The sequence below is a fragment of the Sminthopsis crassicaudata genome, chromosome 4 (assembly GCF_048593235.1).
Source record: "Sminthopsis crassicaudata isolate SCR6 chromosome 4, ASM4859323v1, whole genome shotgun sequence".
In the NCBI taxonomy this organism is placed as follows: Eukaryota; Metazoa; Chordata; class Mammalia; order Dasyuromorphia; family Dasyuridae; genus Sminthopsis; species Sminthopsis crassicaudata.
Window position 1 is genome coordinate 408,507,178 of NC_133620.1, and position 15,849 is coordinate 408,523,026.

Consider the following 15,849-nt stretch of genomic DNA (forward strand, 5'->3'; position numbering starts at 1 on the left):
GGCTTGATTTCTTATAAATTAGAGTTAATTCTCTGAATATTTTGGAGATGAGGCTTTTATCAGAACCTTTAACTGTAAAAATGTTTTCCCAATGTGTTACTTCCCTTCTAATCTTGTTTGCATTAGTTTTGTTTCTACAAAAGCTTTTTAATTTGATGTGATCAAAATTTTCTATTTTGTGATCAATAATAATCTCTAGTTCTCCTTTGGACACAAACTCCTTCCTCCTCCACAAGTCTGAGAGGTAAACCATCCCATGTTCCTCCAATTTATTTATGATTTCGTTCTTTATGCCTAAATCTTGGACCCATTTTGATCTTATCTTAGTATGTGGTGTTAAATGTGGGTCCATGCCTAGTTTCTGCCATACTAATTTCCAGTTTTCCCAGCAGTTTTTGTCAAATAATGAATTCTTATCCAAAAAGTTGGGATCTTTGGGTTTGTCAAACACTAGATTGCTATTTTTATTCACTATCTTGTCCTGTGAACCTAACCTATGCCACTGATCAACTAGTCTATTTCTTAGCCAATACCAAATGGTTTTGGTGACTGCTGCTTTATAATATAGTTCTAGATCAGGTACAGCTAGACCACCTTCACTTAATTTTTTTTTCATTAATTCCCTCGAAATTCTCCACCTTTTGTTCTTCCATATGAATTTTGTTGTTATTTTTTTCTAGGTGGGTCAGGGTTTTTTTGTTTTGTTTTTTCTAATTTTGTACCACATAGTCTTCTGCCTATGCTGGTTAACAGGGACAGATAAGAGACCAAACTTGTGATTTCATTGATGTAGGGAACTCTCTAATGAGAAAACACTGTCTATTAATGCAGGTTGGTATTTTCTCTGCAATTTATAGTCTGAAAGAACTTCCTCTAACACTGACAAGTGGCTTACTAGACGTTACACAGTCAGTGTATAAACATGCTGGTGTATAGCATGATCAAGATTTGAACCCAGATCTCTCTAAGTTATGTCTCTGTTCATTATGCCATGCTATATCTTGTATATTCTTATTAAATTGAATTAAATTGAACTTAATTGGATAGGTTAAAAGGGATTTGTCTCTAGAGTGATAGATGAACCCAAGGGAGTGACTTAGTCTTCCTGTTTTGGTGGGGCTGAACAATCTGCATGATATTCCCAGATTTGTTTTCAGGAGGCTGCTAATGGCGCAGACCCATTTATAGAAGGAAGGGAAGGAAGGATCTAGGGAGTGTGGGGCATTTGAATCCCTCGTAATCCTTACCACGATGAAGGTCGTTAAAAGGAACGCGCTCATTGCTATGACAGAGAAGCTGTCCAGGAACCAGGTGCACCAGATTACAGCATTGGAGACTCCCCTGTTTTTCAAGCTCTCCTTTAGCCTCATCTCCTTCTCCAGCACGATGCTCTTCACCACCATAGACACGGAGTATATCCAGGCCAGCACCATGAAGACCGGAAAGCAGCGATTCAGAGTGATCATAAAGCTGCTGACGCCAAGGAAGAAAGGAGGCTCACCACAGACCAAGGCAATAGGAGAGAATGTACAAAAGAACACTGTTGGGAATGCAGCACACCCGTGGATTCCAGAGCAACGACTAGAATGGAATCATATCTCTATCTATAGAATGGCCCATTGACTTCTTCCCTGAGATGTTGCTATTTCTTTGGAATGTGCTGGTCTTCTGGCTTTTAGGGTCAGTATATTTCTTCCAGTTCAATGGGCATTTGTTAAATTCTTGCTAAAATAAGAGCTCTTAACTTTTTTTTACATTATGGACCCCCTGGCAATCTAGTGATAATGCATAATATAAATGCATAACATAAAAGGGATTACAAAAGAAACTGATTATTTTAAAATACAATTATCAATTAAAAAACAAGTCCAGATTAAGAACCCTTGTGCTAAAGGGTCATAGTGGGAAAGAATATGAAATCTGAAGCCAGAAGATCAGGTTCTGCTACTTACTGACTCTGTTCTTGAAGAAGCTGATTCACTTTTGTGACTCAGGCTTCTCATCTGTAAAATGAGGCATTGGGACTAGATGATCTCTAGGATCCTTTCTATCACTATATTTGTAAAAGTATGGCCAAAGCATTGTATAAGCAATGAAGATACAAAGACAAAAAACCAATCCCTGTTTGAGCTTACATTGACATTCACAAACATAATGTAACCAACTGCATACTGTGTTGATCTGGGCTGGCAGTTAGGGCAAAGAATGATTTCCTATTACTACCCCAAAAAGAAATCTGAACACTTTTTTAATCTTTGTATTTCCAGTGCCTGGTACAGTGTTTTGCACATAGTAGTTGCTTCTCAATTAAATTGAGGTCTTTTGAGAAGCCCTCTATATGCCTTAACACTAGAAACCAAGTGGACAGTCATATAAACAAAGAGTAGGTTGGTGGTAAATCAAAGCCTTTAGGCCCTGCCACCTTCCACTAAAGGGAATTTAGACATCTACATGGTACAGAAGATACAGTCAAGAAGTTCAAATATGGCCATCTACCTCTCTCAGTCTGTTTCCTAATCTGTAAAATAAGGATCTCTAAGCTTCTTCACTTCTCTAAATTCATCATCCTATGAATAAACCTAATCTTCCCCATGAATCCCATGAAGGCCTACTTCTTTGGGGGACTGGATGCTAAATACCTAATTAGGAGAGATTTCTTTAAGACAATAACTGATTCTGAATTAAGGATTGTCTTCACTTTAACTATTTATTGGATATCTTCAATGAATAAGGTTACATTTGTTGTCTAGAATCAATGTAGTATTTAGTGTTCCAGTCGAAACACAATATGAGTTTTCCATGTGTGAAAAAACGTGTGTTCGTTAGTAGTACCCTAAATTGATGTCATTTATCATTAAAAATGGTTATATCATGTAACAGTCCCATATGGGAAAGTTTCATCATCATAGTGCCCAGCACATGGTAAGCATTTAATAAACTCTTATGGACTGCCTGGGGAAATGGGCTCATCATCCAGGAAGCTCACAAAGCCTGTACCACAGGGATCTGACACAAGGAGTCCCTCACAATGCTCATCTTAATGATTGGGGTCCTCCTCTTACCATTCCTCCCCACTGCCTCCACCTCCCTACCGTCTTCTCTCCCTCCCACCATGGTTCAGAAATGTTTAGTTGGGTGTGGCTCCCCTGAACGCCTTCCCACTCCTTCCTACTCCTTCCTATCAGGAAAGACAGAAGATGTGACCAGAGGCAGCTGGTGTGGGGGGTTGAAGTCCTCCCTTTGTAAGAAGAATTACTGGGCTATGAGACAGATAGAAGTCACATGCCAGTCTGGGTTTGGTTCACTCCTGCCCTGCCCCACACAGTCCTGTAACAAGTACATCTCAGGAAACTTTCATAGGATTGCAAGGCTAGAGCTGGAGGGGACCTCATTGGCCTTTGGTCCAACACTATTTCACAGATGAGATTGAATGGGATTGATTGGATGAAGCTTTCTAAATACTGAGAATAAGTCACATGATCCCTATTCTCAGGCCTTAATCCCTATTCTTGGGATATTCTATGGGATATTCTTGGGATATTCTATATACATATTCTATGGTCTTGGACCATAGGTTGCAGGGAGTCACGTGGTCTCTAAAGTTCAGACCCTCAAGAAGTGATGGCTCCCACTGGAAGTGACATGACTTGCAGGAAGCAGACAACATTGGTCAAGGATGGTTACATCCTTTTAGTGTATCCAATGAAAAGGCTTGGGTTTTTTGCCTTTTAAATCCTGGCCAGTGTCAGAGCACATAGTGGGAGTTGGGATGGCTTCCAGGCGTGTGTCTGGGCCTCTCCCTGCAGGAACTAAATAAATGCTTTCTCTTTGTACCTGAAGATGTCTCTCAGTTAATTTGGAAAAGGGGGTCTAGCACTGTCCTACACAAGATTGTGTCTTTCCCAAGGTCACACAGGTAGTCACTGCAGAAATGAGTTGGAATCCTGACTCTACTTGTTTGTTAGGGATCTCCACCAGGTGCTGGCTGGAATGAACTCTTATCCCCATAAGCAGAACCATAAGACCAGTTGTTGAGGTGGCTTCTGGCCATCAAGGACAGGGTTTTAATAGTGAGCATGTGTTAGCAGGGGAAGGACTGCCCTACAAATTAAAGGCATGCCTTCCTTTTATCTTTAGAACAGTTCTATGCTTTCACTGGGTAGAAAATTCCCAGTGAGGAAACTCTCAAGCCAGGCTGACCAGTATCTACTGGACCACAGAGAGTCTTACACTGCTGACCATGGTCACAGGGAGGTAAACTATGTTGCCCACGGCCATGTAGCCAGGAGATGTCAGAGGCTGAACTTGAACCCAGTCTTCTTGACTCAGGACAGGCTCAGTAGTCTGTTGCCTTCCCCCCCTTCCTTTACCTTTTCATCAAACAGCCACCATATTAATGCTAATTAATGAAGGGGCTGCATTATTCAGTAGCTCCTAGAAACTAGGCTGAATTTCAATACAGAGCCTTGGTTTGGTGGAGAAAGGCTTGGTGTGCTTAAAAAGACCAAATGCACTAGAGAGTCTGAAATCCATGAGCTTGGCCCTTCTCCCCAAGGTCACCCTTTATGACTTTCTACGTATGTATTTTGTGAATTCCCTCCTAAGATCTGTCCCAGTTTTAGAATTCTCTGGTTCCATGATTCTCTATCAAATGGACAAAAATACTTTTACTTTCTTCCATCCTACTTTCTTTGATGTTCTTCCCATCAGAGCAGGGAAACAATGGTTCCATGGAACACTGCTCATTTTCCCCAGCTTGGCCACCTGGCCGTCTCTCTCCTCTCCTTCCCTCCCCCCTAGGAATTCTCTCTCTGGTCCCTGACTGAGATCAAAGACTGAAAGGGTCTGATCCTTCCTGACACCAGAGGTACCTCCCAGCTGCCCCAACTAGCTGATCATGGAAGAAGATCAAGGTAGGCTCTGACTCACACATCATCTACAAAGCAGGGGTATGGCATTTGCTGCAGATAGACTCCAATGGGCACTTTTGCTTGGGTCTGGCTCCTTATAATCCCTTGTTCAATCATGTCCTGTAGATAGGCAAACCCGCCCCAAATGTAACGGAAGTCTTCCACTGGATCAGCTCTTGGACCAGGATCCCAGTATCTGAGAAAAACAAAGGTGGAAAAGACCCAGCTTCAGTGTGATGGACTGTGCACAGCATTGCCATGTTCTAATCTCCTAACTTTTAGCAGTTAAAAACTCAACTCTAACTCTTTCCCTGAGACTTTCAAATTCTGTTGTGAAATGGAAAGGACTTAGCTCTCACCCAATTACATTAGGAATTTAGAAAGAATTTTATTGTACTTTGTGGACTGGTTCAGCAATGATGTAATTATTCTACAATTCCTTTCATTCAAGGAAGCTGGGAGTCACTAAATGTAATCCTTCTGGTAAACTAGAGGAGCCCTAGGCCTTGCCATTTGTCCTAATGCAACATCCTTAGGACTTCCAGGTTTTCTCATCATCAGTTACAGTCAGGGTTGCTTAGAAAGGGATTATCTGGCTATTCCAACTTTTATCTCAAGGGCTTAGTGCAGTGTTGGCACATAGTAAATCTTAATACTTTTTCATTCATTCAGGAATATCATCATTGTCATTTAATGAAAGGTTCAACATAGAGAGCACATATAATGAAATATCTGTTGCAAGTACTAAGGAAGGCCAAAAGCAATGGGTCTCTTGGCTATTATTAGATATTAACTCACATTAAAACAAGCCTTTTGGTCACAGCAAATCCTGAGTCTTTCTATGTTTGATATACCCATTGCAGTTGGCATAAAGGGAGTGGGCAATGAAGGCCACAGGCTTCGTTAACTTGGGCATGGAATAGTTGTGATTTCTCCTGGCAAGCACCATCACCCCACGTGGGGGGAATCCATTGGAAGAAGACGAGGGGATCACCTGTCTTTGATCTTATTTGTCCTTTCCACTGCATCTATATCCATGCGGATTTTGTACTTCACATGGCGTGGTGGCATGCTGTTCCAAGGATAGATATCAGAGAACACTACTCCGGCCCAAAATCGATTCTGTTCCAGCAGGGAGAGAGCTCGGTGGGTGAGTTGGATTTCATCATCATAACTTTCAAATTTATCCAGGACCAAGCACTACAGATAAAAACAAAGTTAAGGGAGCTGGAGGAACTCCAAGTAGCAAGGACTCATCTTTCCTTCTCCCTCACTCAAATATCAAGAGGGATGACCTGCTGCCTTGCAGAGACTGACCACGATACAAGGAGAGCCCCATATTAGTGTTTGTTTAGCTCCAAAGTGCAGTGGGAGTCATCTAGAAACAAGAACAGGAAAGGTGTTTGGAAATGCTGAATCGCTCTTTGGTTCGAGTAGATTCAGGGAGGGCTACATTTATGCAGCTGTTCCTAGCTGAACAAATAAGCAACTGCCGTGAGTGACAAGAATGTTAAGGCCTCTCCCTATCCAGCATGGAGGAGAGAGGGACGGGGTCATGTTGGATACAGGGCTTTCAAGATCAGAAAGAAGCCAGAGTTGGCCCCCCAGATAGAGCTCACCTACTTATATTGTGAATTTAGGAAGAATTTTATTGTATTCTGTGGGCTAGTTTAGCAATGCTGTCATTACATTTAAAAAGGAAAATATTTCTGAGGTGGCTCATTCTTATCTTACCACAAACATACAGAATATAAACAGCTGGAATAGGAATTGGGAAGAGAAGGAAGAAAATACAGAACTAAATAGTTTTAGAAGTGAATTCCCATCCCAACTCAAGGCAGATATTGAAGGCAGAGAAGAAACCTGGAATTGTCTGGTAAGCCTAGTTCTTCCCTTTGGCTGCCTCCCACCAGACAATCCTTCCCAATAGCAAAATGAATAACTCTAAAAAAAATAAATATTAGGTGACACCTAACATTTTAACAGAGCTACATAATATCTCAGTGTATTTATGTTGTTTAATTGCTTAATTCCTTATGACTGTGGTACTTTATTGGTTATTGGGATCTTATTGGGGTCCATGTTTCCATCTTAGAACATAAACTCCCTGAGGCCAGGAGGTCTACCTCCTGCCGGGTTACATTGTTCTCAGGATATCATGCTTATCAGGAAGTTAGTGACTCATTAGTCCTCATGGGAGCTGCCAGAGGCTGTGTGGGGCCCTGAATGAATTCCTTTATTCCCTCTGGGGAAAAAGAGCCACAGACTCCAAGATTCATGTAGATGGCCATGATGAAATGGCTTATACAAGTTAACCATTTCAATAGGAAAGAACTGATACAACTAAATTACAACCAAACTTGTCAGAAAACATAGAGATGCAGAACCCTCAAAGTTACAAAGAGTTGGATTTGACTCCTGCCTTAATTACTGGCTCTGTGACCCTGGACAAATCATTTCTCTGAAATTCAGTTTCCCCATCTGTTAACTAGAGATAATGCTAGACCTGGCTTACAGGCTACTGAAGCTGTTACATCAGCTAGAATCCAGTGTGCTGCCAAATAGTGCAATTTTCCCCTTCAGAACCCCTCTTGTATTCGATTCTCTCTCTCTATTGATTATCTCCACTTGATCTTGTATATGGCCTCTCGTTTCGTAATTGTTTTCATGTTGTCTTCCCCATTAGACAGTGAGCTCCTTGAGGGCCTTTCTTTGAGGGCCCAGGGTTTAGTAGAGTGCCTGGCACATAGGAGGTACTCAAACCTCATAGAGTTACCATATTGATTCTGGTCCGTTCTGCAGTTTGTCTAGAATACTGCAATAGCCTCCATCTTGGTCTCCCTTCCTCCACTCTCCCCACTCTAGTGGATCCTCCACAGTGCTACTAAGAGATTTTCCTTAAGATCAAATCTGACCATGTCACTCTGCTACTCAGTAAATTCCACTGCCTTTCCATGACCTCAAAAGTAAAACAGACACTTTCTGATTTAGCGTTAAAGCCCTTCACAGCATGGACCGAGCCTCACTGGAAACTGCTCCTCATCCCAGAGTCTGGGAAGCAGCCAAACTGTTCTTATCTCTGCTCTCACACACAATACTCCCATCTCCATACTCCCATACTTCCTATCTCTCTGTCACGGCCATGCCCAGGGCCTGGAATGCAGCAGCACTCTCTAGGCAGTTCTGCCTCGTGAGATTCTTTTTCCTTTAAGACAAACTTCAAGAGCCATTTTCTTTGCAAAGTCTTTCTTAACTCCCCCAATTGCTAGTGCCCTACTCTACTAAGTATTTAAATATTTTGGATGCATTCTCTTTATATTTAGCTTGCCTACATTTTGTTTTCTTCTCCATTAGAACATGTGTTCAGATCTTGTTTCATACACTTATTAACAGTGTGAGCTTAGTCAAGTTACTTAGCCTATGTTAGCTTCAGTTTCCTCACCTGAAAAATGAACAGCATAAACCAGGTGACTGTGAAGTTGAAATAAAAAAATATAGCTCCTCCAGAATAGGAATTATTTCTTTGTCTTTGTATTCTCAGTTCTAGCACTGTTCCTGGCCTAAACTTAATAATGTTTATTATTATTATTATTATATATGTATTTTATTTATATTTATATGTAATTATATATTAAAATAAAAATTATATCATTACATATTAAAATAATAATGTTTATTGATTAGTTGAAGACATCAGATGAGGTAAAAAGATGGTGTAAAGATTTCTCATTTTCTTTGACTCCTTGGATACAAAGTACAAGATTGGTCTGAATTAGTGCCCATCCAATACAATGCACAGCTTTCCACTGATACAAGGTCTTGTCATCTAGAATTGACTATCTAGAGAACTATGAGTTCAGTATGTATCTTACTGGCCAGGGAAGACCAACATGGCACTCATATTGACTGAGATGGAACGATTGTCATCTGTGGCGTGACATAGGCTGAAGTAAGAATATAAGGAAATGCATTTGAGAGCTAGAGACTTCCATTAGAATATGAGACATTGGTAAATACAAGTATTGTAGCACTGGCTTAATCCCCAAACTGGCTACCCAGTTTAGCCTTCCATAATGGTAGCAAGAATACCTATGAGATAAAGATATCTAAGTGATACAGGTCAAGAAAAGGCATCAGGACCCTCAGTTTCTCAAGCTTTCCATGCCATTAGATACCCAAGTGTTGGAGGGATTATAAATTAGAGTTGTACAAGAGAACACTAAATGACAAGAGCTGTCCAATACATAGCCCATGGATCACATGTGGCCCACAACACTCCTGAGTATAGCCTAAAATGAAATTTTAAAAAAATTAGGAAATATGTGACAAAAATTTTAAAATACAATAACATATAGATACAGAAATATATGTTTTTCAAAGTCTTTATGTGGCCCATAGAAATCCCCGTGTATAGTTTAGTGACCCCTGTTTCTTTTTTAACTTTGACACTTCTGTCCAGGATCACCATTACACCATTACCTCCAGGGTTCTTGAAGCACTAAATGGGAATTACTACGATGATAATATACCATTTACTGGGCACGCACAGGCTTACTCAAGCAGGAGCTATGCAACTACCATTGTAGGCGGGGTGTTGTGGGAGAGAAGTATTTCTCCATGGAACACTTTCTATTCAGACCAACACTAAGAATTTGAGAATGGGCAAATCAAGGAAGCATTATCCTGATTGGGAATCAAGAAGTCCAGAGTTCTTGTAGATAAACAAGTCGATAGGGCACAACCAACCAATTTTCACTGTAGATTCCCCAACGTGCTGCAGCCTGAGCAGAAGGCTCAATGGAGTCTAGAAGAACTCTGCCAAGATGGGGGAGAAAGAGGCTGAATCCAGAGCTCATCACGCACTCTCTGCCCAATATTCCAACCATAGGGAGTCCACAGGATGGCATCTATAGAAACTAACTCGTTGGGGCCTAGAGACATTGAGACAGCCCTGGCCCTCTATGGACCCAGCACTGAGACTACCAGCAGGTGAGTCTAAAGATTCTGGAGAGATCCCAGGTCACCAAAGATCTGGCTAGAAAATAATCACCCAAGCATGATGGGTTCAGACAGATCACAAGTACAGCCAAACGATAAAACCTTTAATGGACTGCATTACCGTGTACTTTGCATATGGCATCAACATGTAGCTCTGATGGGAATGTTATGTACTTTATACCGTATGGATACTTGGGATGATTACCTGTGTTTAGGCTATATCCTTAATTCTGATTATGAGATGGCCTGTGCATGTACCTGAGTACCCAGTTTGATTTGCACAGATTGCAAATATTTTCCTGGGAGGGAGGAAAGCCCTGGAGCGTAGTTCCAAATTCACAGGTTTGAGACAGAAAAAGCTACTGATTTCTGAAAAAAAGACCAGAACATCAGAATACTGGAGAATTATGCCAGGATGAGAACTTGGTCAGGAAAATGAACTTGGCAAAAGTAAAAGGGCAAATAGGCTTAGGATCTGGGGAGGCCCAGGTATTTCTTAGCAGCTTGAGGGAAAAATATACCTGAAGATGGTAGTAAGAAAAGCAGGGCTACCAGAACATTATTTTCTGAAGGATCCAAATTGCAATTCAGTACAGCAGAAAGAGAGCTAACTCTGGAATAAAAGGATCTGGGTTCAGATGGTACCTCAGATGCTGACCACCTCTGGGAGGCTAGGTAAGTAAGTTCCCTGGGCTTTAGTCTCCTTATCTGTAAAATAAGGAGAGTGGACTTGATGTCCCTTTTAGCTATGATCCTATTTCAAAATATGGGAAGGGAGTAAGCAGGCTTATGTTATATTACCAATGATGACATGCATTTGAGATATAGCACCTACTCCAACCTCTTATTTTACCCATAAAGAAACAAGTCATTTTTTAAAGCTAGAAAAAAATAATAAGAAAATTCATCTGGAAAAAGAAAAGGTCAAGAATACCAAGGAAATTAATGAAAAAAAACACAAAGGATAGTGGCCTAGAAGTACCAGACCTAAAATTCTATTATAAAGCAGCAGTCATCAAAACTAGCTAAGAAACAGAGTAGTAGATCAGTGGAACTGATAGGTACACAAGACACAATAATCAAAAACTGTAGTAATCTAGTGTTTGATAAACCCAAAGATTCCAGCTTCTGGGATAAGAAATCATTATTTGACAAAAATTGTTGGGAACACCAGAAAGTAGTGTTTCAGAAACTAGCTATTACTACTGTCTATCTACCCAGGTTACTTATACCTTCGGAATCCAATACTTAATGTGCAACAAGAAAATTGGATTTACACACATATATTGTATCTAGGTTATACTGCAACACTTGTAAAATGTATGGGATTGCCTGTCATTGGGGGGAGGGAGTAGAAGGAGGGAGGGGAAAATTTGGAAAAGTGAATACAAGGGATAATGTTATAAAAAAAATTAGTCATGCATATGTACTGTCAAAAATGTATAATTATAAAATTAATTTTTAAAAAAGAGAAAAAAAAAGAAACTAGCTATCAACTATATCTCACACCCTATATCAAGATGAGATCAAAAGAGGTACATCATGCCTAAAGGGTAATAACATAAGCAAATTAGGAGAGCAAGGGATAGTTGACCTGTCAGATCTTTGGAGAAGGAAGGGATCTATGACCAAATAAGAAAAAGAGAACATTATAAAATGCAAAGTAGATAATTTTGATTACATTAAATTAAAAAAAACTATTGCACCAATAAAACCAATGCAGCCAAGATTAGAAGGGAAGCAGAAGCTAGGAAATAATTTTTCAGATAGTGTTTCTGGTGAAAATTTCATTTCTCAAAATATATAGAAGATTAAGACAAATTTATAAGAATACAAGTCATTCCCCAATTAATTAATGGTCAATGGATATGAACAGACAAGTTTCAAATGAGGAAATTAAAGCCATCTACACTCTTATGAAAAAGTGCTCTAAATTACTACTGATTAGAGAAATGCAAATTAAAACAAATTGTAAGGTATTAATTAATTTCCACCTATCAGACTGGCTAATATGACAGGAAAAGATAATAATAATAAATGCTGGAGGGGATGTGAGAAAATTGGGATACTAATGCATTGTTATTGGCATTGTGAACTGATCCAAGTATTCTGGAGAACAATTTGGAACTATGCACAAAGGGCTATAAAATTGATTCAACAGTATTAGTACTGGGTCTGTATCCTAAAGAAATCATAAGGAAGGAAAAAGGACCCACATGTGCAATAATGTTTGTAGTAGCTTTTTTTGTGTTGGCAAAGAACTGAAAGATGAGTGGATGTCCATTAACTAGGGAATGGCTAAATAAGTTATATGAAAGTAATAGAATATTATTGGTCTATAAGAAATGATGAACAGATTTTAGAAAGGCCTGGAAAGATTTAGATGAACTGATGCTGAATGAAGCAAGCAGAACCAGGAAAACACTGCACATAGCAGCAATAAGACTGTGTGTCAACTATGATACACTTGGCTCTTCTCAGCAACTCAGTGATCCAAGACAATTCCAATAAACTTTGAGTGGAAAATGCCATCTGCATCCAGAAGGAGAATTATGGAGACTGATTGCAGATTGAAGCATACTATTTTCACCTTTTTTTTCCTTGTTTTTTTTTTTTCTTGTGGTTTTTCTGATTTTTCTCTTAACATGACTCATATGGAAATGTGTGAAAAATTAAGATACATGTATAATCTAAAAAGAAAAAAGAGAAAGAAAGAGTCCCAAGCACATGAAAGGACTTCTCAAGGTCATATGGAGAGTGCCACCTGGGAGATTTTAACCCAGGCCTTCTGACTTATGAACCAGGGAGCTCTCCCACTATATCACATGGATTTTTGAGTGAAAAGAATCTTTACAATTCATGGATCTAATTTTCTACCAGCATTCCCCTTTATTACCCTCCTGAATGGCAGCCAACTAGTTTCTCTTTCAAACAGTTCAAATGATGGAAAGCTCATTCTCTTACAAGGCAATACATTTAGTTGTTGAAAGGTTCTCCTTATTAGAAAGGTCTTCCATTTTCCTAAGTCCTCCTCTTATAACTCCAATCCATCAGCTCTAATTTTAACCTCCAATAAATTTAATTTTGCGTTTATAGGAGAGGTTCTCACATATTTAAAACTGGTAGGTATCTATCCATTAAGTTTTTTCTTTGTAGTTTCTTCAAATGTTCTTCATGTGACATTGTTTTCATGCCCCTCACCCTCCTGGTTATCCTTCCTCTGATATTCTCTAGTTTGTAATCATTCCTCACAAAATGTGGTGTCTTGAACTGCATACAATCTTGCAGATGTGATCTGACCAGAACAAGAGTATATAATGGAAGTGTTATCCAGAACAAAGGTCTCACAAGATTTCGAGGAAGGCTTTCAACACATTGAATTGATCTGGAAAGTAGGAGGTACAGGAAGGTACTGATAAGAATTGAACTGGGGGAAAAATGGGGAGAGGAAGAGGGGACAATATAAGCACATAAATGAAACCATGATGCATCTATCTGAGTAGCTAAAAGCTCACTTGGTCATTGGAAACAGCTTTTCCCTCTCCTTTCCCTTTTCCCAATAATCCTATCCCTAGCCTGATCTATGCAGTGACAGGACTTTCCAAACTGCCTGTGAGAAACTACAAGGCTCTGACTGCAGCCAGCCCTCCTGCCCCACCCAGGGCTCCAGTCTCACTCCTGAATTCTCCAGGCTGGGAGACAGCCACATGCCATTTTCTCAGTCTGAGAGATAAAAAGAAAGAAAACAAAGGAACCTTTGTCAACTGGCCAAAAGATAAGGAAAAGAGAATCTAGTATATGAGAAAATTAAAGTGTCTAAGGCTGAAATGACAATGGGCTAAGAACATAATTGTTATCTAAGGAAATTGAATTGTTTCCTTTTTTTTTTTTTTTTAAATCCTAATATCATTCCTATAAACTATATAATCTGTAGAGATGCTGTATTTTTGAAAGTTATTTCTACTAGAAACAGCAACAGGCTAGACTGGAATAGGATCTGGCTAATTAAGTTAACCAGCTGGGCATTTTACAAATGTCCATCTGCCAGATAATAAGTCAAGAAGCATTTATGAAGCACCTACTATGTTCCAGGCACTGTGTTAAGTGCTGGAGATACAAAGAAAGGCAAAAGACAGTTCTTGCCCTCAAGGATTTCATAGTCTAATGTCAGCAACTTGTTATATTTCTCATATATATACATATATATGAAATATATATATATATATATATATACACACACACACATAGGTATGCAACTTACAATATTTTTGTTGTATTTTTAGAATAGTGAAAGCCTAAAAACCCATGTACCTGGTATTTGGGATTTAAAAAAAATTGTCTAGAAATCCTGATTGGGGATTAGTAAGAAGAATCATTTTTATAAGCACTTTGAACACTGGGTGTAAATTTTGGCTTTTATCACTTACTAATGTTGTGCCACAGTTCTCTTTTATTGTCCTGACTCAGTTTCCCTAAATTTTCCTGCCTCGGTTTTTCTGAATTGTTCTGCCTCAGTTCCTAATTATTCTGGTCAATCCTGCAATACCACCCCTCCCTCCTAATCATAATGATCCAGATAAGGAGAAAGACCTTCTATCTTAGACATCATCAGAATGTCTGGTACATTCTATAATCCCAGTTTGCCTAGGACCAAACCATGGATCCATTTGGTCCCAGTATATCTCTCCCTTTCAAATAAAATATTATAACTCTCTAATCTCTATCTTGCCTTAGTTTCTCCCGCACTACACTAACAGTGTGGACTTGATATAAATTGAGACCTTGGGTGGGGGTGGGAAGGGTGGTCCTGGGTTAGAAATCTTAAGCCCTTCTGGCCTCTTTGCAAAGCCTGAAACCAGCCAAGGGGATCCCATTGTGTCAAAGGATCTCTCAATCCTCATTTGTTACACCTCAATATCCCTAAATCACAATTTCCTCATTTTTAAAATGAGTAAATGAGCGCTGAGATCCTTTCCATATCTAGATCTTAGATTTAGATCTGAGATCCTACCTGGAATCCTATGAAATGCCTGAACATTTAAAGAGCATAACTATAGTTGACTTGTTTTGAGAAACCCTTGACCTGAGTCTGCCATAGAAAACCACTCCCTAGGCAGAAGGCTGATTTTTAGGATTATTTATTTATTTATTTTTGAACCAAAAGCACATTCTATTCTTTGGCCCCCATGAGGTATAGGAATTTAGGTTTTTCATTACACCGATATCTAAGATCTCTCTAAGTTCTAAACCTCATGTTTCTACAAGGATATTCATTGAAAGTATATGCAAGCTTAAAACACTCCATCCTACTCCCTACTTACTGTCTTACCGGATTAATTGGTTTTGATAATTCCTCCTATTGGCTACAAAAAATTCTGACTTATCAAAAGGGGGAATTTCCACACATGTTGTCATTCCAAATAGATGTTATCTATAGAAAATAGCCATTCTTCTTCTCCTTCTTCTTTTCTTCAAATCAAAAGATTCATTAGTTTCATTCTGCCTTCATTAGTTTCTCATGTACTTTTCCTGGTTTGAAAAGCACAGTGGGTAGAAGCCAGAGCTACACCCACCTTTTAAGGACTGGACCAGGACTCTAATCAGCAAGATTTTAATCTGGGGCAAAAACAGTTGAATTGAGGTTGGTGACAGCAGCCCAAGAAGATAGTCTAAACATGGAAGCCTGTAGAAGCAGCAATAGTCTCTCACCTTTATTCCACTGAGAATGAAAACAAAGGCCTGAAGTTATGCAACAGAACAATCTGATAAGAGGGTTGTGAGATATGGGGACTGAAATCACTTAAAAGAAGGAGAAAGCATTCTGTTTTGATGTGACCTCCTCCGGCAAAGCCTAGCTTCTGTGCTGAGCTAGGCTACTCTTGGATATGTGTCCAAAGAACATTCCAAGAGCTCTAGCCAGAAGCCCTGCTTTTATCCCAAT

General features: G+C 39.5%; 1 protein-coding gene across 3 annotated transcripts in view; it reads right to left on the reverse strand.

Annotated features, from left to right (window-relative positions):
* Positions 1-15,849, reverse strand: part of ABCA4 (ATP binding cassette subfamily A member 4) — a 357,920-nt gene that overhangs the window by 83,223 nt on the left and 258,848 nt on the right. For all 3 annotated transcript variants that reach the window (XM_074262732.1, XM_074262731.1, XM_074262733.1), the window contains 3 exons: positions 5,905-6,110; positions 4,930-5,106; positions 1,248-1,473 (listed from right to left, as the gene is read on the reverse strand). In XM_074262732.1, coding sequence (XP_074118833.1) covers positions 1,248-1,473; positions 4,930-5,106; positions 5,905-6,110 — 609 coding nt within the window. The remainder of the gene's footprint in view (positions 1-1,247; positions 1,474-4,929; positions 5,107-5,904; positions 6,111-15,849) is intronic.